A 26,247-nucleotide genomic window follows, 5' to 3' on the forward strand; every position below is an offset into this window, starting at 1 on the left:
ATGCCCTAAGCTCATTTAAAATTTTATGCCTTTGTTATTCATGTAAAAAAAATTTATGCTTTATATACAACTAAATTTTTTGCTTAAAATATGATGTTCTAAGCGGTTGGTTACCTCGCCTATGATCGAGACCGGCCCTCTGAATAGAGGGACTATGAACCATGTTTAATACTTTTACGGTTTTACCTCATCTTTGTTGCTCATCGTTCTGAAATTTGTATGTAAAGAGATGTAGAGGGTGTACTTAAAAATCAACACGTTGACATGTCTGAGTCAAAAGAAACAAAATTTAATGCTTGGTAGTTTCATGTCATTTTCTTTATAATAAATAGATTCAATTAAACTAAAAGTTACATAAGAAACTGAACAAAGGTAAATTCATCGTTTTTTAAATACAAAAATGCACTCTTCTTTTTACAAAAAAAATGCACTCTTCTTGGATATTAATTTGTAGATTTTGTTATATTAAGCCAAGCTTGGATACATTTTTTTGGAGTGTACAAGAAAAAAGTGGGCGTAACAAGGCTCTCAATATGGGCTTAAAACAGTTAAATCCGTTCGTGAAGAAAAAGGCCTCCACCTTTTTACGTTAAAGAAAATAGTAGGCTGCATGAGAGGGACCAATATGAACATAGCTTTGTGGTAAGAAAGCTTAACGTTCCGAATCCTCAAGGCCTTGGTTCGAATATTGGTCATCACCATCTTCTTGATCTAACAGTCTTACGCTCTCTCTTACAACATGAAAGGCATTCTCAAATGCCTTTTTTTTTTTCATATGAATGGCTTATTGGGTTATGGTGTCTTTTTTATTTTAATAAATTTGAGAAAAGCTCTGTTTTGTTCTTCTTATGAAGTCATGCCCTATTCTTCAACTCTGGTCTGGGCGGAGATTGATTCACCATCGATACTCTGCCCTTGTTGTTGGTCTAATATTGTCTTTTGATATGTCATCCATCTACCCTTTAGTTTCTTTATGTAAAGAGAGTATCCAATAATAATTCACAATCTAAAATGATTCCAATTGCCTGAGTACATTCTCACATTGATGCTTCTCAACACTCTTTTAAAGCCATATAAGAATCTACTCTACAACCTATGAATCGTCTACACATACTTTCTCTTATGGAATCTCACACCCTTTTCTAAATTCTCGAATACATAAAGCTTAAGGAGGACATGGCACTAACGTACGTTACATCAAGAATCCATTTTATTGTCATTTGGATTCATTAAATTATTAGATATTTAATTTAATTAAGTAACGACTAATCATCATTACCACAAGTGTGTCTGAATATTTTGGGAAAAGATGAAAGCTGATGAGTCTTTGCCACGTCCCCCACATTAACGATAATTAACCCGTTTACAAAAACAAGAGAAAATAAAAAAAAATTGTGCAAGCAAGCAAGCAAGCAAGAGCAAGGAGAAGAGAGCGAGAGAATCTCTCAGAATCTGGTATTGAGCTCATCTCTTCATCTTCTTTCCGTTTCCAATCTCAATTTCTACTTTTCTTAGCTCAGAAATTTAGGTCCTTTTTTTTTGTTTCTTTGCTGCATTTCGACTTATCTTATTTTTGCCAAGCTCGATCTCTCTGAAATCTTCTATTTTCGGAAACTAATCTTCTATTTTCGGAAACTAATTGTCTCTCTTTTTGATGTTGAATTTGCAAATCCGAGTGTGTTTGATCGCTTTTGTAACCGTCGGTTCTCTATGGGGTACGAGAGAGATCCAATTACTTAGAGATCTAATTAGTAATTATTGGATTGTTAGGGTTCTTATAACGAATTGGGGATGTAGTTTTGAGAAATTGCTATTTTAAAGCTCTATCTTGTTCTATCATAGCAAGAATCGGGAGAATTAAGATTGAATAGAGTTTGGTTTAACTCATAATAAAGTTTATATCCTCGCTACTGAACAATGCTTTGCAGTTTGTTTCAAAGTCTTGTGTAGAAGATTTAATATTATTAGCTCTTTGTGTAGAAAATGGATGGATCAGGAGGAGGTAGAGGTGGCGGCGTGGAATCGATTCTACCAAACTACAAGCTTGGCAGAACTCTCGGTATCGGTTCCTTTGGCAGGGTTAAGATTGCTGAGCACTCTTTGACCGGTCATAAAGTTGCCATCAAGATCCTCAACCGTCGCAAAATCAAGAACATGGAGATGGAGGAAAAAGGTACACTATATGCTTTGGATATTATTAGCTTTTCTTTTGATCAAATCTCATTCATTTTTGTGCTTTTTTTCCTGTTTTCTCTTTGGTGCAGTGAGGAGAGAGATTAAAATCTTGAGACTCTTTATGCATCCTCACATCATCCGTCTCTATGAGGTCATTGAGACTCCCACTGATATCTATCTTGTCATGGAGTATGTCAACTCTGGTGAGCTTTTTGACTATATTGTAGAGAAGGGTAGACTACAGGAGGACGAGGCCAGGAACTTTTTTCAGCAGGTAATTGTTTTCTATTTATCATTTTATTTGAGAGCTAGCCATGAGTCATGACTTGACTTTGATGTAGATAATATCGGGAGTGGAGTATTGCCATCGGAATATGGTAGTTCACAGAGACCTTAAGCCTGAGAACTTGCTTTTGGACTCCAAATGCAATGTGAAAATTGCTGATTTTGGACTGAGCAACATTATGCGAGATGGTCATTTTCTGAAGACGAGCTGTGGTAGTCCCAATTACGCTGCTCCTGAGGTGAGTTATTTAACCTTCATGTATCTGAGGAGCACTGTCTATATATAGGGAGTATTCTTGGAGATCAGTTTTAATCGAGATCAGTCAATTGTTTCAGGTCATTTCGGGTAAACTATATGCTGGCCCTGAAGTAGACGTCTGGAGCTGTGGTGTGATACTCTACGCTCTTCTTTGTGGGACTCTTCCGTTCGATGATGAGAACATTCCAAACCTTTTTAAGAAGATAAAGGTACTGCAAAACACGTCCTGTTACTTGAGATCTTTTAGTTATATTTGGGTTCTTCAAGTTATATATTTTCTCTTTACGTCTTTTAGGGAGGGATATATACTCTGCCTAGCCATTTATCTGGTGGTGCTAGAGATTTGATCCCCAGGATGCTCGTGGTGGACCCCATGAAAAGAGTAACCATCCCTGAGATCCGGCAACACAATTGGTTCCAAGCTCATCTTCCTAGGTATTTAGCTGTTCCTCCTCCAGATACGGTGCAGCAGGCCAAAAAGGTGAACCTGACGTATCTACTCTCATTTTCATCAGAGATTGTTTATATTTCCCTTTTATCAAAATAGCTTAAAAGCATTGGTTTCATTTGTAGATTGACGAGGAGATTCTCCAAGAAGTTATCAATATGGGATTTGACAGAAACCTCCTCATTGAGTCTCTCCGCAACCGAACTCAAAATGATGTATGTGTTTCTCTCAGCCTCTAGGCCATTTGCTATTTGCTTCTTATATTCAAAAGTAAAAAAAATATTCAATTGTTATCGACTGCTATCTTCCAGGGCACTGTGACATACTATCTGATACTGGACAACCGGTTCCGTGTCTCTGCTGGTTATCTCGGGGCCGAGTTTCAAGAGACTATGGTGGGTCTCTCACTGTCCTTTTTTTTTACTGCAGCAAAAGATCTTTGAAATTAATCCTTGAATGTTAAAAATTAATCAGGAAGGTACTCCGCGAATGCATCCAGCAGAAAGCGTAGCTTCACCAGTTAGCCATCGGCTTCCAGGACTGATGGAGTTCCAAGGAGTTGGCTTGAGATCTCAATACCCTGTTGAGAGAAAATGGGCTCTTGGACTTCAGGTCTTTATATTTTTTTCTGAGTTTATAGCTTTTGATTTTTTTATCTGTTCCGTTTGATTGATAATTCAAACCACTGGATCCAACAGTCTAGGGCTCATCCGCGTGAAATAATGACAGAGGTACTGAAAGCCCTGCAAGATCTGAGTGTGTGTTGGAAGAAGATAGGGCCTTACAACATGAAGTGCAGATGGGTTCCTAACAACTCAGATGGAATGCTCAGTAACTCGATGCACGATAACAACTACTTTGGAGATGACTCCAGCATAGTAGAAAACGACGCAGCTGTTAAGTCTCCAAATGTTGTCAAATTTGAAATTCAGGTAATAAATCCTCTTCTTCATTTGGAGCACTTCTTGATAAGCACACATTTTTATGACTCAGATGGGGCTTGCACGCTGTTTATGATGTGTGAATAGAAATAGAACTAAACTTGTTCAGTTCAATATGGATATGATAAGAATCTCTGGGGCTGATGAATGTTTGTTGTTGATGGTGGAACAGTTGTATAAAACACGGGACGACAAGTATCTGCTGGATCTGCAGAGAGTACATGGTCCTCAGTTCCTGTTCTTGGACCTCTGTGCTGCTTTTCTTGCTCAGCTCCGAGTCCTCTGAATAATCAAACCGGACCGCTTCAAGAATAATCTTCCCACTTTCCTTTGTTTCTCCTTCTAAGAAATGTTCACAAAGACATTAAACGTTTAACTTCTTTCAGTTTTTTTTTTTTTTTGGAACTCATCTAAACATACCTCGTTTAATTTATAATGTAAGACCGGGCAACTCGAGTAAAAGAAATAACCAGGAGCAGCTTTGTACATAATTTATAGTTTTAAGTTTCTCGACTTATATATATGATATTTGTAGCGCCATTTGTACATAAATTTTCTAGCCAGTCTCTTTTAGGCAGTCTCAAGAAAATAGGACATTCGCTTGTTTCATTCTCGCAATGAAAGAAAATAGGCTCATTGCATGGAATCGTGAGACAATGTTAACGTATCTGACAATGTTGCAACTACATTCTTAAATGCTGAACCATTGTTTCACAACATGGTGACCACCGAACATGATAGGTGTGTGTTTATGTGTATAATAAGCAAACGTGCATGTATATATATATATATGCAAATGAACTTTTCAGACCCCTCTTGGTTTGTTTGTTTGTTTGTTTGTTTGTTTGTGACAAGTTTTTAATGTGTGAACTACAAATGATGCCAAGTGAAGATATATATAAATATGACATTTGCTAAACGTAATATTTGATTATTTCTGTCATTTTAAACCTCTTTCTATTCTTGGCGGTCTTCGAACATCGACAATGGCATCACTTTCAGTCCTCCGTAGTATCTCATTCATCCCATTAGTTTGAAAAATCTTCGGATTCGCCCCAGCATTCGTCAAACCCTAAAAAGATATCGTCATACAATAAAATTAAGGCGCCAAATCATGAAAGATCGTTCCAAATTCAAAATGATAGACTCACCGTATCCGACTTCTTGTGATGCACGCCAGGGAACAACAACACGTCAGAGGAGTCTAGAGAAACGTGCGGCCTAAGCAAGCTCGGTTTGTCTTCATTCATTGTTAACCCAAAAGTGTTCTTAGCAAAAGCCATGCTCATACCACTGACATGACTCGCAGATCCTGCAGGCTGATTATACGTCAGCGTTGAAGCTGCGTCGTTTTCTTTCCTCTTTTTAGTCCCAGCCCATGCGAACCCGCTTGCCGGTGCCGTGGTTTGAGATAAACCAATGTACGGGAACTCGCTTCGAGTCGTCGCTTGAGATGTCTCGGATGGTGTCTGGACAATGATCTCCGTCTCGGCTTCCTTCTTTCCTTCCTGCGTTAACATTTAACCAAATTACGAATAAAGAACCAGGGTTTTAAAGCATCGGTTTATTCCGGTCTAATTCCAGCTTCGATATATACCTGTTGGGTTGGTAACTTGTTAGTAGGCTCTTTGATTGTTCTACGTGATTTCCCTGATTTCTTGGGTGCCAAGTTATCTCTTTTCCTTATAACAACTCTTCTCCTGCAATACAAATATTTTAATCTTACAACACACGTAACGACATAGACAACCATATATATAAAGAGTTTGTGAAAATCGATATTGATTGAAACCTTCGTTGAAGTTCTTCACGGTACTTAGCATCCATTTCTTTGTTAGGAGGGTACTTAGGTAATGTCGATGGATCACAAGCGTAAGGCTTTGTGTTAAAGTACTGAAATAACAAAACCACAGAACAGACCACATGTTATTAGTTTAGGTTATATATATGTCTGTAATTGATTTGATATTTTTGATTAAAGTTTAGGGGTTTTTTTCACCTCTGACATGATAGCAGAAGAGGCAGTTCCTCGTTTCTCAGGATTAGTAGATAATAATTTCTCCAGAAGACTAACTGCTGTTTTTGGAAACTCCTCAAAACTTTCTCTCAGACAACCTTCATATTGATGTTGTGGTCTAAACATCTTAGTTTGAGAATGAAGCTTATTGTTCTTTTCCCAAAATTCTTCATCTGGTGGTCCACAGAGTTTATAAATCTTGTGAAGTTGTTCAATCTACATAAAACAAACAAATAAATATTATCTCTATTTGGAATGAGTAATTTCTATATATATAGCTTGGGTCCCTTTCCTCACCTCTGTTCTTCCTTTAAGAAGTGGCCTTCCGGTAAGAATCTCAGCAAAAACACATCCCACGCTCCAAAGATCGATTGATACGCTATAACTCGTGGAACCCATTAGAAGTTCAGGTGCACGGTACCATAGCGTCACAACCCGGCTTGTTAACTGATTCTTGTTTCTTGGCGTTACAATGTTGGCTAGTCCAAAATCAGCTAGCTTCAAAACTCCTTTGTTATTTACCAGAATGTTTGCTGCTTTGATGTCTCTGTGCATTATCCCTCGTAAATGACAATGTTCTACTCCCAACAGAAGCTGCTGCATGTAGCATTTGATCTGAAAAGGAAATTAGGGTTATCAGTAAAACAAAACAGAGTTACTTGCGCCAGACGTCATGTTTTTTTCTCTTGTGTGTCTTTCTTACTTGTGCCTCAGTGAATTTGATGTCAGGAGATGAACATAAGCCTTCGAGATCATGTTCCATGTAATCGAACACAAAGTACATGCTATTTGAGTTACGTGACGCGATGATCCCTTCGAGTTTCATGATGTTTGGATGATCTAATCTTCTCAAAATCATGATTTCTCTCGCAATGAATCTTATGTTTTCAGTTTCGAAATTTTGAACCCTTATTTTCTTTAGAGCCATAACTCGTCCCGTCGATACCTCACAAGCCCGGAACACGTTGCTATACGTACCTTGCCCAATCTAAGATTTTATAGAAAAAAAATGGAAGAAGAAATTAATTGTTGACATCATAGATAGTGGCTGTCTCTTGTATTACAAGGAATGTTTAGAGATATAGGGTTATTTTTTAAACCTTCTCTCTTTTCTCAAAGTCCTCCGCGCGTAATGGGCTCCATCCATGAACGGCCTCCGGTGCGGCAGAGCTGAGCCATGAAGGCCAACCACCCGCCACCTGCTCAGCCTCTACATTACCATGCGTCAATCCCGATCTCAGGCTAACTCCGGTTGTCCTTGATCTTGGAGCATCATCGTCTTTATTGCGATGTTTTTTTGGAGATGAGTTAACAACACGGCGGTGAGGTGGAGGACTAGGAAGAACATGAGGTTTGTGGTTGTTTTGGGGATGACTCCGGTGGACAGCGGTGTCTAAACGGCGGCGGAGATGGCGTGGAGGACCAGCGGGAGAAGAATGCTTGGAGTGGAAGCAACCCATAATAACGAAAGCTAATTATCAAAGGAGAGGTTCCGGGTGGCGTGAGTATGGACCCGAGTCGGGTAACGGGTCCAACGCAGGGAGGACAATCCCCGCATTAGACCATAAAGAAATGAAAAAAAAAGTGAGAAAATTCAAAAACTGAAAGGAAATTAGGTTTTGCTCAAAAGAGAGGAAAATAGGTTTGGATGTAAAATAGAGAGAGATAATTACGGAGAATAAAACAATCCTCCTTATACATTGGAAGAGAAATAGAAAAGAAAATTTAATCTTCTTATCTTTACTATTTGTCTTTGTAATTTACAATAGATTTATATATATCATACAAGCACATTTTAAAACAAAAAAAAACGAAAAATTACTAAAGTTTAAAGGGAAAGTTTTAAAAAATTTATCCAAAAGTTTTTCCCCCAAATTCTACTGCTTAACAACATATCTATAGTTTTTCTTCACATCTATAGTTGTTTATTCACATTTACAGAAATTATATCTGGATGAGAACATATAATTTCTGTAAATGTGAATAAACAACTATAGATGTGAAGAAAAACTATAGATATGGGGGAAAAACTTTTGGATAAATTTTTAAAATAGCAACTAACAAGTCTTTGGGAAAAACTTAGTCATGTTCCAACATCAAATACATATATTGTCTGACTCATGGGCCAGATTATCGGTATGCACTTATTGAGTTTAGAAATAAATATTATTTTATCATATAGTTGTGTATAGATGTCATTGACATGTTACATCATATAAAGTGTAATAGTGGCAACTACCATTACAATGGTTCTAAACTGAAATACCTATATACCTTACAAATCAAAGCCCAAAATATAGGTCCAATAAAGTTTTTTTCTTATCATATAAAGCAAATTACACTTATCTTTCAGGTTTCAACAATTGATTTCCCACCAACAAAAGCAAAGCATGAACAATCTCCCAAGGCACAGACACACTGACACAACGAATGACTGAAGATCCAAGAAACCAACATAATAGAGAGTAACGAACACTAAGAGCTACGGAGGAAGGAGTTTCACTTTGCTAAGAATCTAAACAATCGTTTTTTATTCATAAAAAGAAGTCAAGACTCGTTAACAAAACCGCAGTACCGCGTCCCACATTGTCCCGATCATTGTAAAAACAGCTACTGGAATGACAAACTGATGTGCAAAACCAAAGTTGGAGAAGGCTCGTCTTGCATTGTTCTTGATAGGTGCTGCGGTTGGTGGGGGAGGCGGTTTCTCAACTAAAACATCGAGCTTCATACCACCGTAACATCCACCACCGCTACCGCTAATGAGATAGTAATGTCTGGTCACGTTGAGATGAACAACGTCCCTTCCAGATCCACGGCTCCAATTAGCGATCGGGTTATCGGCATTGCAACTTATGTAGTTGGTCTCGTTCACTTCTATAACGTTGTATTGGTTTCTCTCGTACACAAAATCTGAAAGAAAAAAAAAACAAATAGAGACACATGGATAGAAACTATATAAGTCAAACAAGATACGTGAAAGGATAAACATTAATCTTAGTTTACTATCCTTTTACTGTAAGAAAACGACTAGGAAAGAATCTAGTGGTCCTTTTCAGACAAGATAAGATTGATTGTGTTGGACAAGATCTTACACAAAGTTTTTAAAATCATATAATCTAGAGTGTGACAAGAATCAACGTTGATAGAGAGTGAGGGAGAATAGTACAGAGCCAGTCGTCGAGGTAGAAATGTTTGTCCTGAGCCCAAATGGTATAGTTGATATTGGGATTCCAGAACTTGTTATCACCCACTATCCATCTCTTAGCGGCCACCTCAGTCACCGGAACTGCCGCAAGAAAAGCTAGAACCACTGCCGCAGCCATCAACGCAAGTCTAGCCATCGATCACTCTAGAAAGAAAAAGAAGAAGCTCAGTGCTTAATGACTCTTAGTCTTATCTCTCAAGAAATAGCAGTTTTATGAATGAATGTATATGAGTGAGTGGGGCTGTTTCCAAGTCAAATCAGACATACAAATTTCTCGTTTTACGGGGAAAAGATCTCTCAAGATCCGTAATTTCTTCAACTAACGTTTGGAATCTTATTACTACTTTAATCAACCTCGATGTTGACGATGAAGTACACTTTAATTAAAGGTACGCGTTATATAGTTAAGGGAGTAATTAGGCTTTAATTGCTGGCATTATTATTATTTTTCTCTGGTTATTACATTATTCTGTTTTGTAGTAATATTTTCTCACCTTTTTGGCGGGAATTTATTTCCATTTTCTTCTTTCAAGGGTTCAAAGATTCAATTCCTTTATTAACATACGAAATGAGTATATATATATATATCTTTTGAATATTTAAAATAATAACTAAAATAAAAATAAATTACTATAACAGTGATACATATCAAAATTTCCAAAACTATATGTGAGTACTTATATTAGTTGTACTTCTTAATTAGTAAAATAACGAGATATGTAATGGCTCGTCGCATACAAAAAAGCAGATCATATGTTCCCGCAATAACATGCACACGCAACTGATAATAGCACGTCGTAACCATTTCCGCGAACCAACCAATGGATATTGTAATTCGATAAGACGACGTCGTGTTGTTGACCACGAATATTTCTTAAATTTCCTTTTATCTTTTGTTTTTGACGTCATCACATTGGTTTATGTCCACACGATATCAGTCATAAAATCCACGTAGGAACGACTATCCATTACACCCATCCACGTGTTCTCATAACAGCTTCTAGTTCCATTACCTGAACGAACAATAGAAACAGAGCATCGAACTGAGAAGGAAGAAGAAGGGAAGCAAGAGAAATGGCGGCAGCGGCCATAGCCGTTCATCTCCCGAAACATGCATCGTTTCTTCCTAATCCCAAGCTTCCATTGAATCAAAACTCTAACTTTCTCGGTGTGTCCTTGAAGATCGGTCGACCCATGTCCGTTAACCGGAAAATGAAAGGTCCGGTTACGGTCTCTGCTGCTTCGACGAGCAAGACAGTCGTTACAGATGGCGATAGAAGCAAACAGTTTTACATAAACTTCACTGGATTCCCATTTCCTCTTGGTCCTTTCCTTAACCGGCGCACCATCAGAACCGAGGTTTGGCTTTCGAACTCGTTTGAGAATCCATTACAGTGCCTTTCAATTAGCAATCTCGAATTTCGAACCTTTGCTTGTTATGCAGGCGGTAAAAGGTAGCATATGGATGTTTGAACAAGAACAAGCTTTAGGTTTCAGCAGTGTCTCAACGAATATAAGAATGACTGTCATCAAACTCAAATCCGGTGGTTTATGGGTTCATGCTCCCATTGCTCCCACCAAAGAGTGTATTCAGGTTCCCCCTTTTTTTATTTAATCTATTGATTGATTACTATCTCCAGAGAATTGTTAAAATGATAAAAGTATCATGCTTTAGTTTCATAAACACATGGTTGTGAATAATTTACTTTTAAACGATGTCTGAACTCTATTTGCTTACTTTTATGTTGAAGCAGCTTATTGAGGAGTTGGGAGCTCCGGTTGAGTACATTGTCCTGCCAACTTTTGCTTACGAGCACAAGATATTCGTCGGTCCGTTCTCTAGAAAGTTCCCCAAGGCTCAAGTATGGGTGGCGCCAAGACAATGGAGCTGGCCACTGAACTTACCACTCGAGTTTTTCGGTATCTTTCGCGCCAAAACCATTAAAGACGGAGACTTATCTACCCCGTGGGCTGATGAGATCGAGCAGAAAGTCTTAAGCTCTCCTGAAGTCGGTACGTTCCTTCACTATTTCAATCCTGTTGGCGGTCCTTAGCCAAGCCTCATGAAACATTCGCCTAAAAATCATTTATTAAATCGTCTATACTCCTCCAAAATCTGAGGGTCGGCCCTGTACTTATGGAATAAATAATATACAGGAATTGGACCGTATGTGGAAGTAGCGTTCTACCATAAGCGTTCAAGAACTCTACTAGTCACTGATGCTGTCATCTTCGTCCCACGGAAGCCGCCGTCGAGTATCAGCAGCCAGTCCTTGCTGGCCTCGGCTAAGAACGGACTGGCTGTGAAGATACTTAGCAAAGGCAAACAAGTACCTAATGACCCTGTCGTTGATACCCCAAACACCCGCCAAAAAGGTCAGCCAACAACTTCTTGAAATTCAAATTCATCAAACAAAAGATCTCAATGAGTGTCTTTTAACGTGCAGGATGGGAAAGAATGGTTCTGCAAATCCTGTTTCTCGGCCCGTCTAATCTCTTGGAGCCAAACGCGAGCTTTGCACAAATGTCACAGAAGCTGATAGTTTCTCCCATTGTCAAGACTCTGGTCTTTAGCAAAGTCCCCGAGAAGGTGAGGGATTGGATCGATGAGATAGCGAGTGACTGGAGATTCAAGAGGATAATCCCAGCTCATTTCGAGGCTCCGGTAAACGCAGGGAGGTCAGAGTTTCTAGCTGCGTTCGGGTTTCTTGATGATCTTCTAGGGGAGAGATATGTGAACCGTCCTCCTTCGCTCTCTATTCTCTTCACTTCGCTGATGGGTAAAGCGGCCAGCTATTTTCCTCCGGATGATATGAGGACTCTCTCTTCTCTTGATCAGTTCTTAGTCTCTGTTGGTGCTGTTAAGAAGACCGTCTCTGGTAGAAAACGAAGATGATGGAACAAATAGTATTCATCGTTAGTCTTATAAAGAATATAGAAACGATTCGGTCTTGTAAAGAGATTTGATTTTATACTTTATAAAAGAAACGTTCAACAACTCTTTTGATCATGTATCTGTATCGATAAACAATCTAAAACCAAACCACAAATCTGAAACACACTCTTACATGATTGAACAGACACATTTGTTCATCTTAGGATCTCCATCTTTAGGCTTCTTTTCTGTTCCAAAACATAATCAAAGAAACAATGTCAAGTCGAGAACAGAGTTTTGAAGCTTAAGTAGAGGCTTTGTTTCTCTTTGAATACCTTTTTCAGTAAGCAGAGGTTGGATGATGACGTGCATTGTGGTGACAGCGTCAACGAGAGTAGAGACAGGGCTTCGGTAGTCTTTAACCGTTTTGTTGTTGTCCAAAACTTTCCCTGCGCTTATCAACTTCACCTCTTTCACTGTCCTCGGTCCATTTTCCTTCTCTAGCTCGAATCATGAACAGACAAGAACAAATGACACAAGTAGGTTGATCAGTGACAAAAGAGTTGTTTGAGCACAGGCTCAGCAAGTGTCCATTAGGATAAACATTAAGCATAAGATTATCCTAAAGAGTGACATGATTCTCACAAGTAATCATAGAAAATCATGCCATAACCATTGGTTACAGGAAACATTCAAGCCTTTACAACGCAAAGTGCATGAGGAGGGTAAAGTAAGCCATTAAGAAACTGACCTCTAGGCCATTGAGAGATAACAGTCTCCTTCAATGCAGCAACAGTGGTAGCATCCGGAAATGCTTTAGGACCGATATCAGAACCGTCGTTTAAGCGAAACTTGATCTCTAGTTGATCATCAACTTCTGCCATCTATATTGCCAAAAAGAACCAACCAAACAACTACAAAGAAGAGTTCAAAAAGACTTTGCAGTTTATCAGTAGTATCAAAATCCCACAGGGCCTTCTTTTGCTCTTTACTCTTTATCTGCAATGATAAAAGAACAATAATTAGTGACTGGGAAGAAGCCTCAAGAAGTATAAGTGGGTACTTAGTAAATAATCTTCTTTAACAGAATCTTGATTCATAAATGGATCGCATGAAATGCAACAGAGCAATAAAACAGAGGATTTTTAACAAAATGAACACATGTCCTCATCATGTATAGCTGCTGGTCTAAAACAACAAATCCAGATTTGAAAAAGGAGAAAAAGAATAAAAAACTCTCAAAAAATTAGGTGACTGATTACTTACTGTGGCTATGTGACTGATGTGAGCCGATGAATCAAACAAGAACACGCATGAGAGAGAAGTAAAGAGTGAGAGTTGGGAAATGAGATGAGATGAAGAGAGTCAGTGTATTGAATCAATCAAATGGGCGGGGCGGGGTCAAAGTTTTCCATATTTATCTGATATTCTTCCCATCTATGCGCCTTTGGACCTGCCCCTATCTCTCTCTCTTTCTCCCTTATTGGAATCAATCACAAAGGAAAGAAGAAGAAGAGAAGGCCGACCACTTCTCAATCCAATTTGTATGCTTGAATGTGAAAGCTTATAGTGAGGAACCTATAATAGTGTTAATCACAACTATGAAAATCTTGTTATTCATGTTTCATTGTTATAGCAAAATCATTTATTTTGAAGTCATCATCGTACAAAATAATGTAACATGAGATCCGAGAGAAAAGATAGGACAAAGGGAGAAAGCAACAAAGAATCTGACCAACAACAATAATCCTCTGCATCAGGAATAGTCTCATCATGATTTGGTCAACACATGGACCTTAACAAAGCTTACTTGCTTCCCGTTTCCAAAGGCAATAACATATAAGGAAAAAGGAAACAAAACAGAGGATAAGAAGATTAAGAAATGGGATGAGCCTGCAGGCTGCAGCAGCCTAAGTGTCTAGAGACAGACCAATTCACTTGGTTTTAACAGCTACCAACCTTGGACTATAACAACAACCTCACCTTTCAGTTTTTCTTCTTCTTGCATGGGACGACATGTAATCAAATGGAGATTTCATTATATGCATACACTTCAGTTTTAATCTGTCTGATTCATTTGACATTACAGTGCTGTGTGTTAATTACCAGGTGAAGGACCTTGCTGTGATTTTTGTTTCAGTTTTTACATTTAGTTATAACCTGAACTTGAATCTACATGGTAGAGTAATGTCTTTCATTCTGTCAATTGATTGGTATAAATCCTCAGCAGGTTTGATCCCAAAGGATTTAATTTTGTTTTGCCTATATCTTAGATGATGATAACTTCATATTTAATCAAAGAACCAAAACAAAGAAGGTTTCTAAACATTATGGGAGCAGTCTTCAGCAATGATATTGATAATAAATTGTTCTTTGAGAAAAAAAAATAAACACTAAAAACAGAACATTGGTTTCGGAAAAGTAGTAGAGCCTCAAAACAACATTTCAGATGTTCAAACTTCAACAGCAATACGTCCAGCAACTTGGTCCAAGTCCCGTTGCCCACTGGAAGTGATTCTTCTTCCTCTGAAGAAGAAGAAGAACAGATTGTAACCATCAGCGTCAAGCTCAAAGAATGGATATAGAAGATAGCTATTATTTGAAGAAAGTTTATTACCCTTTGGTGTCTATCTCAACAATGTTCATAGTCTCCAACTGCTGGAGGATGTGACGGGCAATGCCACCGCTGCTTTTGCAGAAGTGAGGTGGGCGACTGCCGTTTCTCTTGCTGCCACCGTAGATTCTACGGAAAGCACCAACTCCAAGACCTCCCCTCAGGTATACTTTCCTTGCCATAGATGCTGCCATTATAAAAGAGTATAGTCTTCTTAAGAACTTTTATTTATATGAGTATTGAGAAATAAAGCTGAGACTAGGGGGAAAGAGAGAGCTTACCAGCTCTGATGTAATACCAATCGGGATCATAAGGGGCAAGCTCCTTCAATTTACCGGTCTTCACAATGTCTGTCCATGAGGGAAGCTCGATCTGCGTAATTGAAAGCATACGAGTCAGGTGAAAAAAAAACACAAAGTTACGAAGCAGCAAACAAACTAGTAATGACGATGACCAATCACTAAACATTCCTGCTTTCAATGAACATTCGTTACATTTTCAATTGATCAAAAAGACACTATTAAGTGGTTATGAACTCAGCATGAACAAACATTGCCAGCTAAAAGAAACTAATTTCAATACGACAGACTAATAAAATATGTATTTGTAACTTTAATTAGACAGTGTAAGATCCATTTATCAACATTCCAACAATAAAAAACAAAAATCTCAAACACAGCATAACAGAAGAACACATGGTGAAGAAGAAACAGAACGTCGAAATGTGGAGAATTGGATTGATTTAACTCCCTAAAAAGTTCTAAGTCCGCATTAAACACACCTAAAACACGAAAGAAGAGCACAAACCTTGCCAGATCGCTTGAGATGAGAAGCGTAAGCCTTGACAAAGTCATGTGGAGATACGTCTTTCACTGTTTTACCAGTTGCCATATCTAAAAGCAGAGATCTTCGTCTGGGAAGTTTGCGCAAGGCAGCTGAATCTTCTCACGTTACTCCTCGAAAGGCTAGGGCTTTCAATCTCCAAGAACAATGTCTATATATATGTCGTCATTACATTTTGCTTAGGGTTTTTCTCCCAATCCGGAGAAACAAAATGGGCCCATTTTGATGGGCCACAATTATTAATTGGGCCTTATTATTCTATCCATTATAAAACGACGTCGTCTAGAAGCTGTCGGAATCATCATCATCGCATAACTACTGGCGAATAGTTCGCATCTCGAGTCGTCTCTTCCATTTTTCTTGACAAAGTAATTAAAAAAAAAACACCAACCCTAGAGAGAGAGAGAGAGTGTAGAGCCCATCAGCAATGGCGATTAAGAATCTATTGACCTCGGCTCTCCGATCTCAGAGGCGTCTCGCTCTCAATCAAGCGACACGAGCTTCCTCCTCGATCTCAGCTCTCGATTCCGCGACTCACTCCCCTCCCCCGCCGGCGACGCCGATTCTCATGCCCTACGACCACGCCGCCGAGATCACCAAAGAGAAGCTCAAGAGGCTGGAGAATCCCGATCAGAGATTCCTCAAATACGCATCCCCTCATCCAATCCTCGCCTCTCACAACCACATCTTGTCATCTCCCGAGACACGCGTCACCACTTTACCCAACGGCCTCCGAGTCGCCACCGAATCGAATCTCTCCGCGAAGACCGCCACCGTCGGGGTGTGGATCGACGCCGGATCGAGGTTCGAGTCCGATGAGACGAACGGGACGGCGCATTTTCTGGAGCATATGATATTCAAAGGCACGGAGAGGCGCACGGTGAGGGCGTTGGAGGAGGAGATCGAGGACATTGGTGGTCATTTGAATGCGTATACGTCGAGGGAGCAGACCACTTACTATGCCAAGGTGATGGAGTCCGATGTGAACCAGGCTTTGGATGTGTTGGCTGATATCTTGCAGAACTCTAAGTTCGAGGAGCAGAGGATTAACAGGGAGCGTGATGTCATCCTCAGGGAAATGCAAGAGGTAATTACTCTATCTTGTTAAATATTCGAACTTTGATGTTCTGATGTTGTATCACTATTTATTTATGTTTGTCTGAGTGATTGTGAGTCTTGTGTCTGTTTCTTCACTCAGTTGCGTCTTCTTTAAAAATTCGAACTTTATGTTCTGTTCTATATATATTCAAGTTAGATGTTATATTAATCAGTGTGTCTTGAGTAATTGTGAGTCTTTTGTTTCTTGATGTGTCTGTTCGGTTTCTTCACTCAGTTATGTCTTAAAAATTCGAACTTTATGGTCTGTAGTTCTCTATGCCTTTTGTTATGTTCTATATACTTTTAAATTACGTGTCGTTTTTACATGTATCTGCTTCTTCGTTTATTGATTTATGGACTTAGTTAATCATATGTTGGCAAGGTCAAGAAGTAACTACGTTTGAATTTTACATTATTTAGGTGATATTTGAGTCTTTTATTACTTCTATTCGTTATGGTTTATTTGTTTGTTCACTCTGTTAAGCTCTAGTTTTATTGTAATTTGGTTCTTCTGTAGGTGGAGGGACAAACCGATGAAGTTGTTCTTGACCATCTACATGCTACTGCGTTCCAATACACACCTCTTGGAAGAACTATTCTGGGACCTGCTCAGAATGTCAAGTCTATCACCAGAGAAGATCTGCAGAACTACATTAAGACTCACTACACAGCTTCCAGGATGGTATAACATTTCTTGAATCAATTATTGATTTTGTTTGTATTCTTATGTTGGATCATGCAAATATATTTTTCAGGTGATTGCTGCGGCAGGAGCTGTCAAGCATGAGGAAGTTGTTGAGCAAGTGAAGAAGCTATTTAACAAGTTGTCATCTGATCCAACTTCTACCACTCAACTAGTCGCCAAAGAACCTGCTAGTTTTACTGGTTCTGAGGTAAATACACAGCCCTTTGTGATTTTGTCTTTCCTTTAATTTTTTTTTTTGCTTGCTGTCTAAATCTCATTTTGTCAGGTTCGAATGATTGATGACGACCTACCCCTTGCACAATTTGCTGTTGCCTTTGAAGGAGCATCTTGGACAGATCCAGATTCTGTTGCTCTTATGGTTATGCAAACCATGTTGGGTTCATGGAACAAGAATGTTGGTGGTGGCAAACACACGGGGTGAGATTTTGCTTTCTGTCTATATTGCTTAGCATGGATTCAACGATAAAGTTTTCTTTGTGTGTGCGCAGTTCTGCTCTGATCCAGAGGGTTGCCATTAATGAAATAGCGGAAAGCATAATGGCATTCAACACCAACTACAAGGATACTGGATTGTTTGGCGTGTACGCAGTTGCTAAGGTCAACCAAACATAATCCACATAGCTGTTTATCTCTTTTGTTGAAATTTTCTAGGGATAAGCAGTCTTATCATATCACTTTTAACATATTGTAAGCTACTTTTTGCAGGCCGATTGCTTAGATGATTTATCATATGCCATTATGCATGAGGTAACGAAGTTGGCCTTCCGAGTTTCAGACGATGATGTGACCCGTGCACGGAATCAGGTTTACTAACACCCATCTCTTTCCCAAGATTCAGCGTCTAACTCACTTGTTTGTTTAACTGATTTTAAATAATCCCTTCAGCTCAAATCGTCGCTTTTGCTTCACATGGATGGAACTAGCCCAATTGCTGAAGATATTGGTCGTCAGGTATGATACCAATAACATCTTTATAAAATATGTGCGTTGGTCAAAGATAACAACCCGAGAGACTTTGTGATATTTGTAGCTGCTGACCTATGGGAGAAGAATCCCAACCGCTGAACTATTTGCTAGGATCGATGCTGTTGATGCCAGCACCGTTAAACGTGTGGCCAACAAGTTTGTCTATGACAAGGTAAGTTATCTTTTCTCTCCCTCGTCTTGTTTATCTATCTACACAGAGTTTAAAACTAAAGGGTGATGAAAGGGAATGTTTTTGGGGATAATGCGCAGGACATTGCAATCTCAGCCATTGGTCCGATCCAAGATTTGCCAGACTACAACAAGTTCAGACGCAGAACCTACTTTAACCGTTACTAAGCCTCTGAAAGAACGGTCACATAACACCCATGGGGAGAGAGCAAGAACAAGGTGGCGATGGATTCATTATTTTTGGGTTTCCTTTTAGTGTAATCTTTCTTAATTTCCCATCGCTGGTAAAATAAATGTACCATCCACTCTTTTTCTTTCTTCTACAAGAAGATACTAGAGATCCTCTGTTTTATTGTTTTGTTTGGTTCTCCATAATTTCTCATACAACTTAATAAGAAGTTGAATATTGGTTTGAAACTTATTTGGAATGATTGGTCTCCTTTCTTCTGCATTCGTCCATATAAATATGTGTAGTATGCATTGGCTCTAGATTTTATTATATCAAGTGGAAAAAAAGAATATCATCTTAAACTCAACAGCAGTTGAACTAAAAGGTTAAAAACAGTTCATATAGAAATGGTCACCTACTTTGGAAGTGGCTTGCCTCTCAAGAAATACTTGAACAGCTCAAAAGCAGCATGTGGCTTGGACAGTGGAACCTCGTGACCTGCTCCTATCACCGTCACGAACGTTAGTCCCTCGAACACTTCCGCCACCCTCCCATCTAAGTCCACAATGTTTGTTCAAATTCCATGTTTTCTTTCTAAACCGGAGATAACAAAATAAGAACCAGCTTGTTTTTTTAAGTACCTGTTTCTTGACATACTAAGGAACTTTGGTATTCAAACTAAGTCTTGCCAATGAGTACCTAGTCGCTGTCACCGGTACAGCTGAATCGACGTCGTCACCACTTAACCATAACAAAAAGACTAACGTAACGACTTAGGGAATGTGTCAAGGTAATATCAATGAAAGAATGAAAAACCACAGACCTGAAAACCCAAACCCTGATCCCATCGGCAATCATTTCCCGGTATATAGGCAGAACCGATGAAGCTGTGTCGTTCCAATCTCAGTTCAGCACCTCACTGACAACAAAAAACTAACTATAATTAAAACCGACAACTAAATTTAACATATGATCTTAGTTATGGAATGAACCTGCAAGCAGTCCATTTTTACAAAATCTTGGTGGTGTTGGCATGAAGAGCTTTCTAAACATCAGGCCGGTTGTTATAGACTTCTGCATATCTCTCGGTACATCGATCATACCCTAATATTTTCCTCAGTACCTTCTCAGTAGACATAACCGGCTACATTGCTTATGAACATTGAACCGGATCCAAACCGAAAGAGAAAAGCAGAGGAAAGAGGCTCTTACGGAGTGGGGAAGATGAGGGAGACGCATCCTCCCGCGATCAGAAGAACCACCGAAACCCACAGCTACCGTCGCTTGACTTGTTACACGGCGGTGCATAGATGTTGTACTGATCGATGCTACTAAACTCTTTCTCCATTGCGTAAGAGTAAACCGTTTCGCATTCATCAGATTCCTCCTGTCGACTGAACTCGCAAGTGTTCACCAGCTGATGATACGTCCTGTCGGAGATCATCGCGTGGCTCCACCAATACGGCACCGTTCCGAGGTTGTCATAGTGATTGTCCGTCACGGCGTTTCCAACCTTCCAAACGAAACGGTTTTACGCGCGAAAATTCAATAACGGTAACGGAAACAGAGGATTTTGAATTTTTTAAATATTACCATGATTCCTTTGAGATTAATTGGATTCTTGGATCGTTTGTTGTAATGCATGATTTCTCTAGCGAGCTGAGGGACGTAATGTCCGGCGTAACTTTCGCCGGTGATGTAAATTTCACGGCGGTTGTATTTCGGAAACCGGTGAAGCCATTGGACAAGAAACTGAAGTGAATCTTTAGCTGCAATAAGAAGAAACAGAGTCATCGGTTAAGGTAAACCATGAGTGATTTAGAGGGATTGGTTCTTGGTTTAGTTATACCGGTGCGGCTGTCGCCAGTATTGAAGACTTTTCTACATTGTCGGAGACGGAGACTGGTCTCACCGGATAATGCTGCCGGTAAAACAATTGAAATATTCCATCAATGCATCCAAACTGTTTATTCAGATTTGGGTTCTCATCTGACAAGTTATACATAAGTTTTGCAGACATGGCTTCTTCTTTTCAAAAAGGATAACTAAATAAAGTTTGGTATGTCTATGGAACTAATGAATTTATTGTCTAGTTAACAAACTGAAGTTCAGATCCAACCCTTCTGATAAGCGACCAAATGATGTAACACATAGACCACTAGACTTTTCGAAGTTTTTGATAGGTAGACGTAGAGGCAATAGTCAATCAAAAACTGAGAGGGGCTTCATTAGATATAAAAGTCGGAAGAAGGCCCATAAAGCCCATTATAGATTTACTTTTTTTTCTTACTGTGAATATCCATTTTCCACCTGTTTGTTTCTATTCCTTGATTTGAGGCCAAATCTAGAAGAAGAAGCAGCAAAGAAGATTAGCCAGAAGAGGTAAACAAACACCAATTCTTTTGATCTGTCTTATCACGTGTCTGTAATAACTCAATATAACAATACTATTTGGAACCTCTCCTCTTCTAAATATCCCCAACTCATTGAACACAAACTTAAAACTTGTAAACATTTTTCAAATTGTTTAGATCTCTCTATCTCTAGCAGGATCAAACAAAAAAAAAGAAGCAAAAGATGGGTAAAGCAAGAGGAGTAAATAGTGGTGTTCATCAAAGCTCTCTCGGTTATCTCTTTGGTTCTTCCGGGGATTCTCCATCCTCTGCCGCTACAAAAATGGGGACCACAACCACGACAACCACCACAACTACCACAGACGGAACCGGAAGAAGACCAATTACGACCACGACCACCACCGTCACTGATAATAATAATAGATTTGCTGCAGGTGTTAGAGGAAGTCCTAATAACTACTTCAGATCAGAAGGTCAAAACTCTGGAAACTTTCTCACGGTAAGGAAGAGATATTATGTTACATTTTCAGAATGAAAAAAAAAATGAAACTTTAAATTTGAAAACTGATAGAAATGCCAAAATGTGACACAGGAGAGGCCATCTACTAAGGTTCGTTCAGCTCCTGGTGGCGTATCATCTCTTGGCTATCTCTTTGGAGGACCAAATGCTGCTGATTCTGTAAAGAAATGAAAGCTGCTTCCGACAATCCAAGATTTTTAATTAATCAAATGTACATCTTCCATAAACATGGTTGTTGTTGTGATCATTACGAGTTTCTAATAGAAACCTTAATTTCAAAAAGAAAAAAAGAACATGTTACCAATCTAAATCAAAAATAAACAAACAGTGCCCAAATGAGATCATTTTTCACAATCTACTCCTCAAATAATATATGTTCCATCGTAAACTAGAAGCCGAGTCAAATCAAATCATTGATCCTGAAATTAATAAGGTGAAAAAATATTATTATCAAGTGCCAATTTTGAGTCTCAATCGGTGACCATCCGGCAGAACACGACGACGGCTCTTAAAGCTCAATCAATCGTAAAAGCTTAGTGTGATTGGGATGTCTGAGATCCGTATTTCTTGCTTTGACACAGCTCTTATAGATTACATCAATGTTTCTGTAACTGCAGTGTGATTTATTGGAATTGCCAGCTGTAGCACAACTAGAGAAGGATCCTAAATATGGACCAGTTCACCAGCTGCTGAAGATCTTTCTAACTCAGAGGCTGAATGCTTACAGGGAATTCCAAACTGCAAATTCAGAATGTCTGCAAAGCTATGGTAACCAAATTGTAAATCCGTTTACTGCTCTTACTGTAAACACGTCCCATCTCCGGAGAAATCCTTAATTTCTATTTCTGGTTGGTCCTTAGGACTTGTTGATGAAGATTGTGTAACAAATATGAAATTGCTCTTCCTTGTCTGTTCTTGTGCTGTCGAACCTGTACAATGTGTATGAAGACATTAGCAGCGTTAGAGGGGAGTCAGATCAACCTCAAGGCGCTGATTTAACCTCCATGACCGAAGACTTCAATTTCTATCAAGGAGGGAGGTTTCCAGGAGATTGGGGTTCATGTCAAAGCTTGGAGATGGTTAATTTGGGTCAGAACTTCTTCAAGGGCGTAGGTCTTAGTAAATGCAAGAACCTTCGTCTTCTTGATTTGAGTTCGAATATGCTTACCGGAGAGCTTCTCAGAGAGATATCGCGCGGTTCCCTGCATGAGTGTTTTTGACGTTGGCGGAAACAGATTATTGGGCTTAATCCCTGAGTTTCTCAGCAATGCCACAACCCAGTCTTTTTATTCGAAAATACACGTATGCGCATGCATCTATCAGGAGTCACACCAGTTGAAGCAAGAAGATGGTTCACATAAGGAGACCGAGCAATGGCTTTCGAGTGCAGCACCAAACCAACGTTTATAAAAAATTACCTCTTAGATATATTATAGTAAACTCTAAAAACTAGATGCATCCAGAATTCGCGGCAAAACAATTTTCCTTTCATTTACAAATTTTAATGGGCTTATATAATACTGAAGTAAGGTAGGGCTAGGGCCAAATAATAGATTGGGATAAAATAAACGAGACGGTGTGAGAAACGAACCCTAAATTTCCTAATCATGTCGCTGAAAATGAGATCGATCTTTGCTCAGGTGCGTCGAGAATCTGAATCCTATATTTGTTCGATTGAGTTATCCTCTAAAATTTTTTGTTTGTTCGATCGGTTGTATCTCTCGACACAGGTGTATCAAAAATCGGTATCGGCGGGGCATAGACGCAATTTCTCTTCATCCTCAACCAAGTGCGAAGGTAAAGTTGTACCAAATTCGAGACCTTTAAAAAAAAAGAAAAAGAAGAAGAGTGTGATTTTCTTCAATAATTTGTGATTGTAGTGTCGAAGAAAACAGCTATGGGGATTTATGTTGTTACTCGAACCCTAGGTTTTGCTTCCGGATTTCTCGCTGGTACGTGGAGTGACAGAGATTCTTTTATCCTCTTAAATCAGCTTTTAATACCCTTTTTGTTCTGTTTTGTTTTTGGTCAAGGCAATTATGTAGTTGGTGATTTTGATAAGAAGCTTTTGGAGCGGCTGGAAGAGGTATAAAATAAAATCAAAGAAGCCCGCCCTCGATGTGACCATAATTGCGATGATGTCTTCTAATCTTTATCGTCTGTGTTGACAGGATATGAGGAAGGATGAGGAATACTTCAAGAGAAGCGAAGCGATATTGTCCCATCTTTCAAAGTTGCCTAGGTCAGCCAATTAATTGGCTTTTGCTAATTATTATGTATAAGATGTATGTGTCGTATGGTATGACAACTATGTGTCCGTTGTGGTTTTGTCTAAACTGAAATACTTGTCTCTGCAATTGCTTTCTTTCGCTCAGTCAAAATATTTTAATTTCGTGTGTGTTTTCTGGGCCTCCGTTTTTTATTATAAGTCGTTTTAGAGAAAATTTTTTGTTCCAAATTATATGTCGTTTTCGGTTTTCTATGTAAAATTTATTAATAATTAATGTTGTATAACCAATGGTAATATATCTTATATTTTTCTATTGGTTGAATTGTGGTTAGGTAAATAATTAATGATGTTTTTGTTTAGAAAATATAAGAAATTAATGGTTTTCTTAATCTACGTGCATAGCTGTAAAACGACTTATATTAAAAAACGGAGGGAGTAATATATATGTTGTTGGGAATTATGTTTTTTAAGGTTAGAATGTTTTCCCAATACTTCTATCACATCCGTCTCGTATGTTTCCTTCGGTGAATCATCTTTGACACTACTTTGTACCGGTAATTGCATGGCTTCCTTTGAGAATGTTCTTTCTCTGACAACATCACAGATTCCAAGATCTTCCAACTAATATCTGCTAAATCTTCTTTACCAGTAATTGCATGGCTTCCTTTGAGAATGTTCTTTCTATGACAACATCACAGATTCCAAGATCTTCGGACTAATATCTGCTAAATCTCATTTTTCGTCTTTAAAGGATCCCGTTCTTACTTACCCTAATTTTGGTGTTCTTACAAATTTTTGTCAAACCGCTCTGATATTATTAGTACGATATTATCCACTTTGGACCTAATAGACAAGCGGGCTTGGATTTACTTTAGATTAAGATATAAAAGAAACCCAAGGCCGATTCACTCTATCCACGAGCTGATTGATAATATCGCGAGAGAACCCTAAATTTCTCCGATCATGTCGCCGAAATTGAGATCGATCTTTGCACAGGTTTGTCGAGAATCCGATCACGGTATATTACTATTCCTTTTTTTGTTTTTTTTTTTGTGCTCTTTCTGTCTCCTCCACAGGTACATCTGAAATCGCTATCGATGGGGTCTCGCCGGGATTTCTCTTCTTCATCCGCAGGTTTTCTGATTCTTTCCTTGGATCGTGATGTTTGTTTGAATGTATAATTGTGATTTTTTTTTTTTCCGATTGCAGCTTCGAAACGTGCTGAGTGGGACAATCTGTTTAGCCCTGGCATTTCGGTTTAGCTTGGATTCGCTGCTTCTGCATGTTTTGGTAGATAATTCCTTCCTTCTGAAAAATAATATATATACATATTACATATATATATGACAAGAAAATTGCACATTTGTGATTTACTGCGTCTTCCTTTTTCTTACCTCAGCGGTGTACAAGGTTTATAAAAACTACTATCCCAAGTTCCTGATATGTAGGGAAGAACATGAACGCATGTTACAACGTCATAAAGAACTGGTATGATTTGATTACATGTGTGTGTGTGTCTGCTTTTGAAAGACCAATGGAGAATTTACATCTTGTACTTTTATTTTATTTCTCACGCTTTCAGTGGGCGCAGTCGAAGTTGGATGAACTCTCAAGAAATGTTTGTTGCTGTGGACAACAACCAAAATAATAATTAAATAAGACCCGCCCGCGCCTTGCGCGGGATTAAGTTATTATTTTTATTATATTTTGGAGAATGAAACAATAGTTTGGCTTCATTTGGATTACGGGTGTTCAACCCGGATATCGGGTTGGTTTCAGTTCTGTTCGGTTTTTTTCGGTATTTGGTTAGTAAAATATAACTACTATTCTAAATCCATATTTACTTTGACTTTAGTCTTTCACATACTTTTGAAAGATTTCAACTGGACGACTAAATTGATCAGCCAATCTTGTTGCTTTAAATCATTAGTGTTTATACATATATATATATATTTAGTTTGAATATTTATTAAATAAAAATTCATATGCGTTATATTTTATGATCATTTGTAACTTATTATAACAAAAAAATAATCTATTGATCACAAAATTTTCAGAGTGGGAATATTCAAATTTCCAATAATATATAGACGTTTTGAAAAATTCAAATATCACATATAAGAAAAAATATAAATGTTTTTATTATATATTTAATGTGATTTTTTAATATCTTTCAATAATATAAAATTAAAAAAAAGAACTAAGATACCAAAATTGTTATCAAATATTTATTATTCATAATAATTAATTTTCATATATACGTTAATCATATAAGGTAATTTCGTAGCTTCTAATTAAGGAAAGTGCAAAAAAATTTTGGTAGATTATTTATCAATTCGATAGTTAGTTT

At 38.4% G+C, this 26,247-nt stretch overlaps 9 protein-coding genes, 1 long non-coding RNA gene and 1 pseudogene across 11 annotated transcripts; 6 read left to right on the forward strand and 5 right to left on the reverse strand.

The window, feature by feature from the left end:
• The first annotated feature begins 1,436 nt into the window (after positions 1 to 1,436).
• LOC106404104 (SNF1-related protein kinase catalytic subunit alpha KIN10) lies at positions 1,437 to 4,656 on the forward strand. Of its 2 annotated transcripts, none has more exons than XM_013844857.3 (11): positions 1,437 to 1,455; positions 1,981 to 2,173; positions 2,265 to 2,449; positions 2,517 to 2,699; positions 2,797 to 2,928; positions 3,015 to 3,200; positions 3,293 to 3,382; positions 3,479 to 3,562; positions 3,642 to 3,779; positions 3,866 to 4,099; positions 4,281 to 4,656. In XM_013844857.3, the coding sequence occupies exons 2-11, from the start codon at positions 1,984 to 1,986 to the stop codon at positions 4,392 to 4,394; spliced, it is 1,536 nt and encodes a 511-aa protein (XP_013700311.2). In that variant the 5' UTR covers positions 1,437 to 1,455; positions 1,981 to 1,983; the 3' UTR covers positions 4,395 to 4,656. The 2 variants fall into 2 exon arrangements, with proteins under 2 accessions (XP_013700311.2, XP_048613917.1); XM_048757960.1 differs by lacking the exon at positions 1,437 to 1,455 and adding an exon at positions 1,558 to 1,575 and having other exon boundaries at positions 1,980 to 2,173.
• LOC106425534 (cyclin-dependent kinase C-2 C-like) lies at positions 4,426 to 7,801 on the reverse strand. Its single transcript, XM_013866260.3, has 8 exons — positions 7,226 to 7,801; positions 6,829 to 7,113; positions 6,423 to 6,740; positions 6,108 to 6,341; positions 5,901 to 6,001; positions 5,706 to 5,808; positions 5,260 to 5,616; positions 4,426 to 5,180 (listed from the first exon to the last, which is right to left on the reverse strand). Exons 1-8 carry the CDS (start codon positions 7,583 to 7,585, stop codon positions 5,049 to 5,051), a joined length of 1,890 nt encoding a protein of 629 aa, XP_013721714.2. The 5' UTR covers positions 7,586 to 7,801; the 3' UTR covers positions 4,426 to 5,048.
• Positions 7,802 to 8,420: 619 nt separating this feature from the next.
• Positions 8,421 to 9,585, reverse strand: LOC111209479 (lamin-like protein). The gene is made up of 2 exons (XM_022709402.2): positions 9,295 to 9,585; positions 8,421 to 9,038 (listed from the first exon to the last, which is right to left on the reverse strand). Exons 1-2 carry the CDS (start codon positions 9,467 to 9,469, stop codon positions 8,683 to 8,685), a joined length of 531 nt encoding a protein of 176 aa, XP_022565123.2. The 5' UTR covers positions 9,470 to 9,585; the 3' UTR covers positions 8,421 to 8,682.
• A 725-nt stretch (positions 9,586 to 10,310) lies between these two features.
• BNACNNG29080D lies at positions 10,311 to 12,333 on the forward strand. The gene is made up of 5 exons (XM_048758020.1): positions 10,311 to 10,692; positions 10,778 to 10,927; positions 11,088 to 11,346; positions 11,491 to 11,709; positions 11,781 to 12,333. The coding sequence occupies exons 1-5, from the start codon at positions 10,408 to 10,410 to the stop codon at positions 12,227 to 12,229; spliced, it is 1,362 nt and encodes a 453-aa protein (XP_048613977.1). The 5' UTR covers positions 10,311 to 10,407; the 3' UTR covers positions 12,230 to 12,333.
• Positions 12,096 to 13,436, reverse strand: LOC125587468 (membrane-anchored ubiquitin-fold protein 1-like). Its single transcript, XM_048758043.1, has 3 exons — positions 12,960 to 13,436; positions 12,544 to 12,708; positions 12,096 to 12,456 (listed from the first exon to the last, which is right to left on the reverse strand). Exons 1-3 carry the CDS (start codon positions 13,090 to 13,092, stop codon positions 12,398 to 12,400), a joined length of 357 nt encoding a protein of 118 aa, XP_048614000.1. The 5' UTR covers positions 13,093 to 13,436; the 3' UTR covers positions 12,096 to 12,397.
• Positions 13,437 to 14,477: 1,041 nt separating this feature from the next.
• On the reverse strand, positions 14,478 to 15,846 carry LOC125587494 (40S ribosomal protein S19-1). The gene is made up of 4 exons (XM_048758119.1): positions 15,630 to 15,846; positions 15,104 to 15,194; positions 14,826 to 15,009; positions 14,478 to 14,734 (listed from the first exon to the last, which is right to left on the reverse strand). The coding sequence occupies exons 1-4, from the start codon at positions 15,711 to 15,713 to the stop codon at positions 14,662 to 14,664; spliced, it is 432 nt and encodes a 143-aa protein (XP_048614076.1). The 5' UTR covers positions 15,714 to 15,846; the 3' UTR covers positions 14,478 to 14,661.
• Positions 15,847 to 15,970: 124 nt separating this feature from the next.
• Positions 15,971 to 19,045, forward strand: LOC125587481 (probable mitochondrial-processing peptidase subunit beta, mitochondrial). The gene is made up of 9 exons (XM_048758082.1): positions 15,971 to 16,752; positions 17,281 to 17,445; positions 17,519 to 17,656; positions 17,735 to 17,886; positions 17,958 to 18,066; positions 18,175 to 18,273; positions 18,355 to 18,420; positions 18,500 to 18,607; positions 18,706 to 19,045. Exons 1-9 carry the CDS (start codon positions 16,093 to 16,095, stop codon positions 18,790 to 18,792), a joined length of 1,584 nt encoding a protein of 527 aa, XP_048614039.1. The 5' UTR covers positions 15,971 to 16,092; the 3' UTR covers positions 18,793 to 19,045.
• Positions 18,768 to 21,096, reverse strand: LOC125579170 (annotated as a pseudogene).
• Positions 20,898 to 22,581, forward strand: LOC125587504 (protein SPIRAL1-like 3). The gene is made up of 2 exons (XM_048758168.1): positions 20,898 to 21,646; positions 21,740 to 22,581. Exons 1-2 carry the CDS (start codon positions 21,371 to 21,373, stop codon positions 21,836 to 21,838), a joined length of 375 nt encoding a protein of 124 aa, XP_048614125.1. The 5' UTR covers positions 20,898 to 21,370; the 3' UTR covers positions 21,839 to 22,581.
• A 25-nt stretch (positions 22,582 to 22,606) lies between these two features.
• On the forward strand, positions 22,607 to 24,067 carry LOC106404157. Its single transcript, XM_013844900.3, has 5 exons — positions 22,607 to 23,307; positions 23,398 to 23,464; positions 23,548 to 23,619; positions 23,701 to 23,753; positions 23,839 to 24,067. The coding sequence occupies exons 1-5, from the start codon at positions 23,275 to 23,277 to the stop codon at positions 23,920 to 23,922; spliced, it is 309 nt and encodes a 102-aa protein (XP_013700354.1). The 5' UTR covers positions 22,607 to 23,274; the 3' UTR covers positions 23,923 to 24,067.
• A 1,090-nt stretch (positions 24,068 to 25,157) lies between these two features.
• Positions 25,158 to 25,548, forward strand: LOC125587566. The gene is made up of 3 exons (XR_007323843.1): positions 25,158 to 25,187; positions 25,297 to 25,385; positions 25,480 to 25,548. It is a non-coding gene; the product is annotated as an uncharacterized LOC125587566 (long non-coding RNA).
• The last annotated feature ends 699 nt before the right edge of the window (positions 25,549 to 26,247 follow it).

The sequence above is a fragment of the Brassica napus genome, chromosome A1, assembly GCF_020379485.1.
Source record: "Brassica napus cultivar Da-Ae chromosome A1, Da-Ae, whole genome shotgun sequence".
NCBI classification, from domain to species: Eukaryota; Viridiplantae; Streptophyta; class Magnoliopsida; order Brassicales; family Brassicaceae; genus Brassica; species Brassica napus.

Bases quoted from the DNA above. Each gene is read 5' to 3' on its own strand.
- LOC106404104 (XM_013844857.3), top strand. From the start codon at position 1,984: ATGGATGGATCAGGAGGAGGTAGAGGTGGCGGCGTGGAATCGATTCTA. The intron at 2,700-2,796 runs GTGAGTTATTTA...CAATTGTTTCAG, and splicing joins CCAATTACGCTGCTCCTGAG to GTCATTTCGGGTAAACTATA. The intron at 3,563-3,641 runs GTGGGTCTCTCA...AAAATTAATCAG, and splicing joins CCGAGTTTCAAGAGACTATG to GAAGGTACTCCGCGAATGCA.
- LOC106425534 (XM_013866260.3), bottom strand. From the start codon at position 7,585: ATGGGTTGCTTCCACTCCAAGCATTCTTCTCCCGCTGGTCCTCCACGC. The intron at 6,741-6,828 runs GTAAGAAAGACA...TTTCCTTTTCAG, and splicing joins TCAAATTCACTGAGGCACAA to ATCAAATGCTACATGCAGCA. The intron at 6,342-6,422 runs GTGAGGAAAGGG...TGTTTTATGTAG, and splicing joins TTCTTAAAGGAAGAACAGAG to ATTGAACAACTTCACAAGAT.
- LOC111209479 (XM_022709402.2), bottom strand. From the start codon at position 9,469: ATGGCTAGACTTGCGTTGATGGCTGCGGCAGTGGTTCTAGCTTTTCTT. The intron at 9,039-9,294 runs GTACTATTCTCC...TTTTTCTTTCAG, and splicing joins CTACCTCGACGACTGGCTCT to ATTTTGTGTACGAGAGAAAC.
- BNACNNG29080D (XM_048758020.1), top strand. From the start codon at position 10,408: ATGGCGGCAGCGGCCATAGCCGTTCATCTCCCGAAACATGCATCGTTT. The intron at 10,928-11,087 runs GTTCCCCCTTTT...ATGTTGAAGCAG, and splicing joins CCACCAAAGAGTGTATTCAG to CTTATTGAGGAGTTGGGAGC. The intron at 11,710-11,780 runs GTCAGCCAACAA...TTTAACGTGCAG, and splicing joins CCCAAACACCCGCCAAAAAG to GATGGGAAAGAATGGTTCTG.
- LOC125587468 (XM_048758043.1), bottom strand. From the start codon at position 13,092: ATGGCAGAAGTTGATGATCAACTAGAGATCAAGTTTCGCTTAAACGAC. The intron at 12,709-12,959 runs GTCAGTTTCTTA...GATTCGAGCTAG, and splicing joins TATCTCTCAATGGCCTAGAG to AGAAGGAAAATGGACCGAGG. The intron at 12,457-12,543 runs GTATTCAAAGAG...GTTTTGGAACAG, and splicing joins ACCTCTGCTTACTGAAAAAG to AAAAGAAGCCTAAAGATGGA.
- LOC125587494 (XM_048758119.1), bottom strand. From the start codon at position 15,713: ATGGCAACTGGTAAAACAGTGAAAGACGTATCTCCACATGACTTTGTC. The intron at 15,010-15,103 runs GTAAGCTCTCTC...TTATAATGGCAG, and splicing joins TTGGTATTACATCAGAGCTG to CATCTATGGCAAGGAAAGTA. The intron at 14,735-14,825 runs GTAATAAACTTT...CTTCTTCTTCAG, and splicing joins GTTGAGATAGACACCAAAGG to AGGAAGAAGAATCACTTCCA.
- LOC125587481 (XM_048758082.1), top strand. From the start codon at position 16,093: ATGGCGATTAAGAATCTATTGACCTCGGCTCTCCGATCTCAGAGGCGT. The intron at 17,446-17,518 runs GTATAACATTTC...TATATTTTTCAG, and splicing joins ACTACACAGCTTCCAGGATG to GTGATTGCTGCGGCAGGAGC. The intron at 18,274-18,354 runs GTTTACTAACAC...TAATCCCTTCAG, and splicing joins TGACCCGTGCACGGAATCAG to CTCAAATCGTCGCTTTTGCT.
- LOC125587504 (XM_048758168.1), top strand. From the start codon at position 21,371: ATGGGTAAAGCAAGAGGAGTAAATAGTGGTGTTCATCAAAGCTCTCTC. The intron at 21,647-21,739 runs GTAAGGAAGAGA...AATGTGACACAG, and splicing joins ACTCTGGAAACTTTCTCACG to GAGAGGCCATCTACTAAGGT.
- LOC106404157 (XM_013844900.3), top strand. From the start codon at position 23,275: ATGTCGCTGAAAATGAGATCGATCTTTGCTCAG. The intron at 23,620-23,700 runs GTACGTGGAGTG...TTTTTGGTCAAG, and splicing joins TGCTTCCGGATTTCTCGCTG to GCAATTATGTAGTTGGTGAT. The intron at 23,754-23,838 runs GTATAAAATAAA...CTGTGTTGACAG, and splicing joins TTTTGGAGCGGCTGGAAGAG to GATATGAGGAAGGATGAGGA.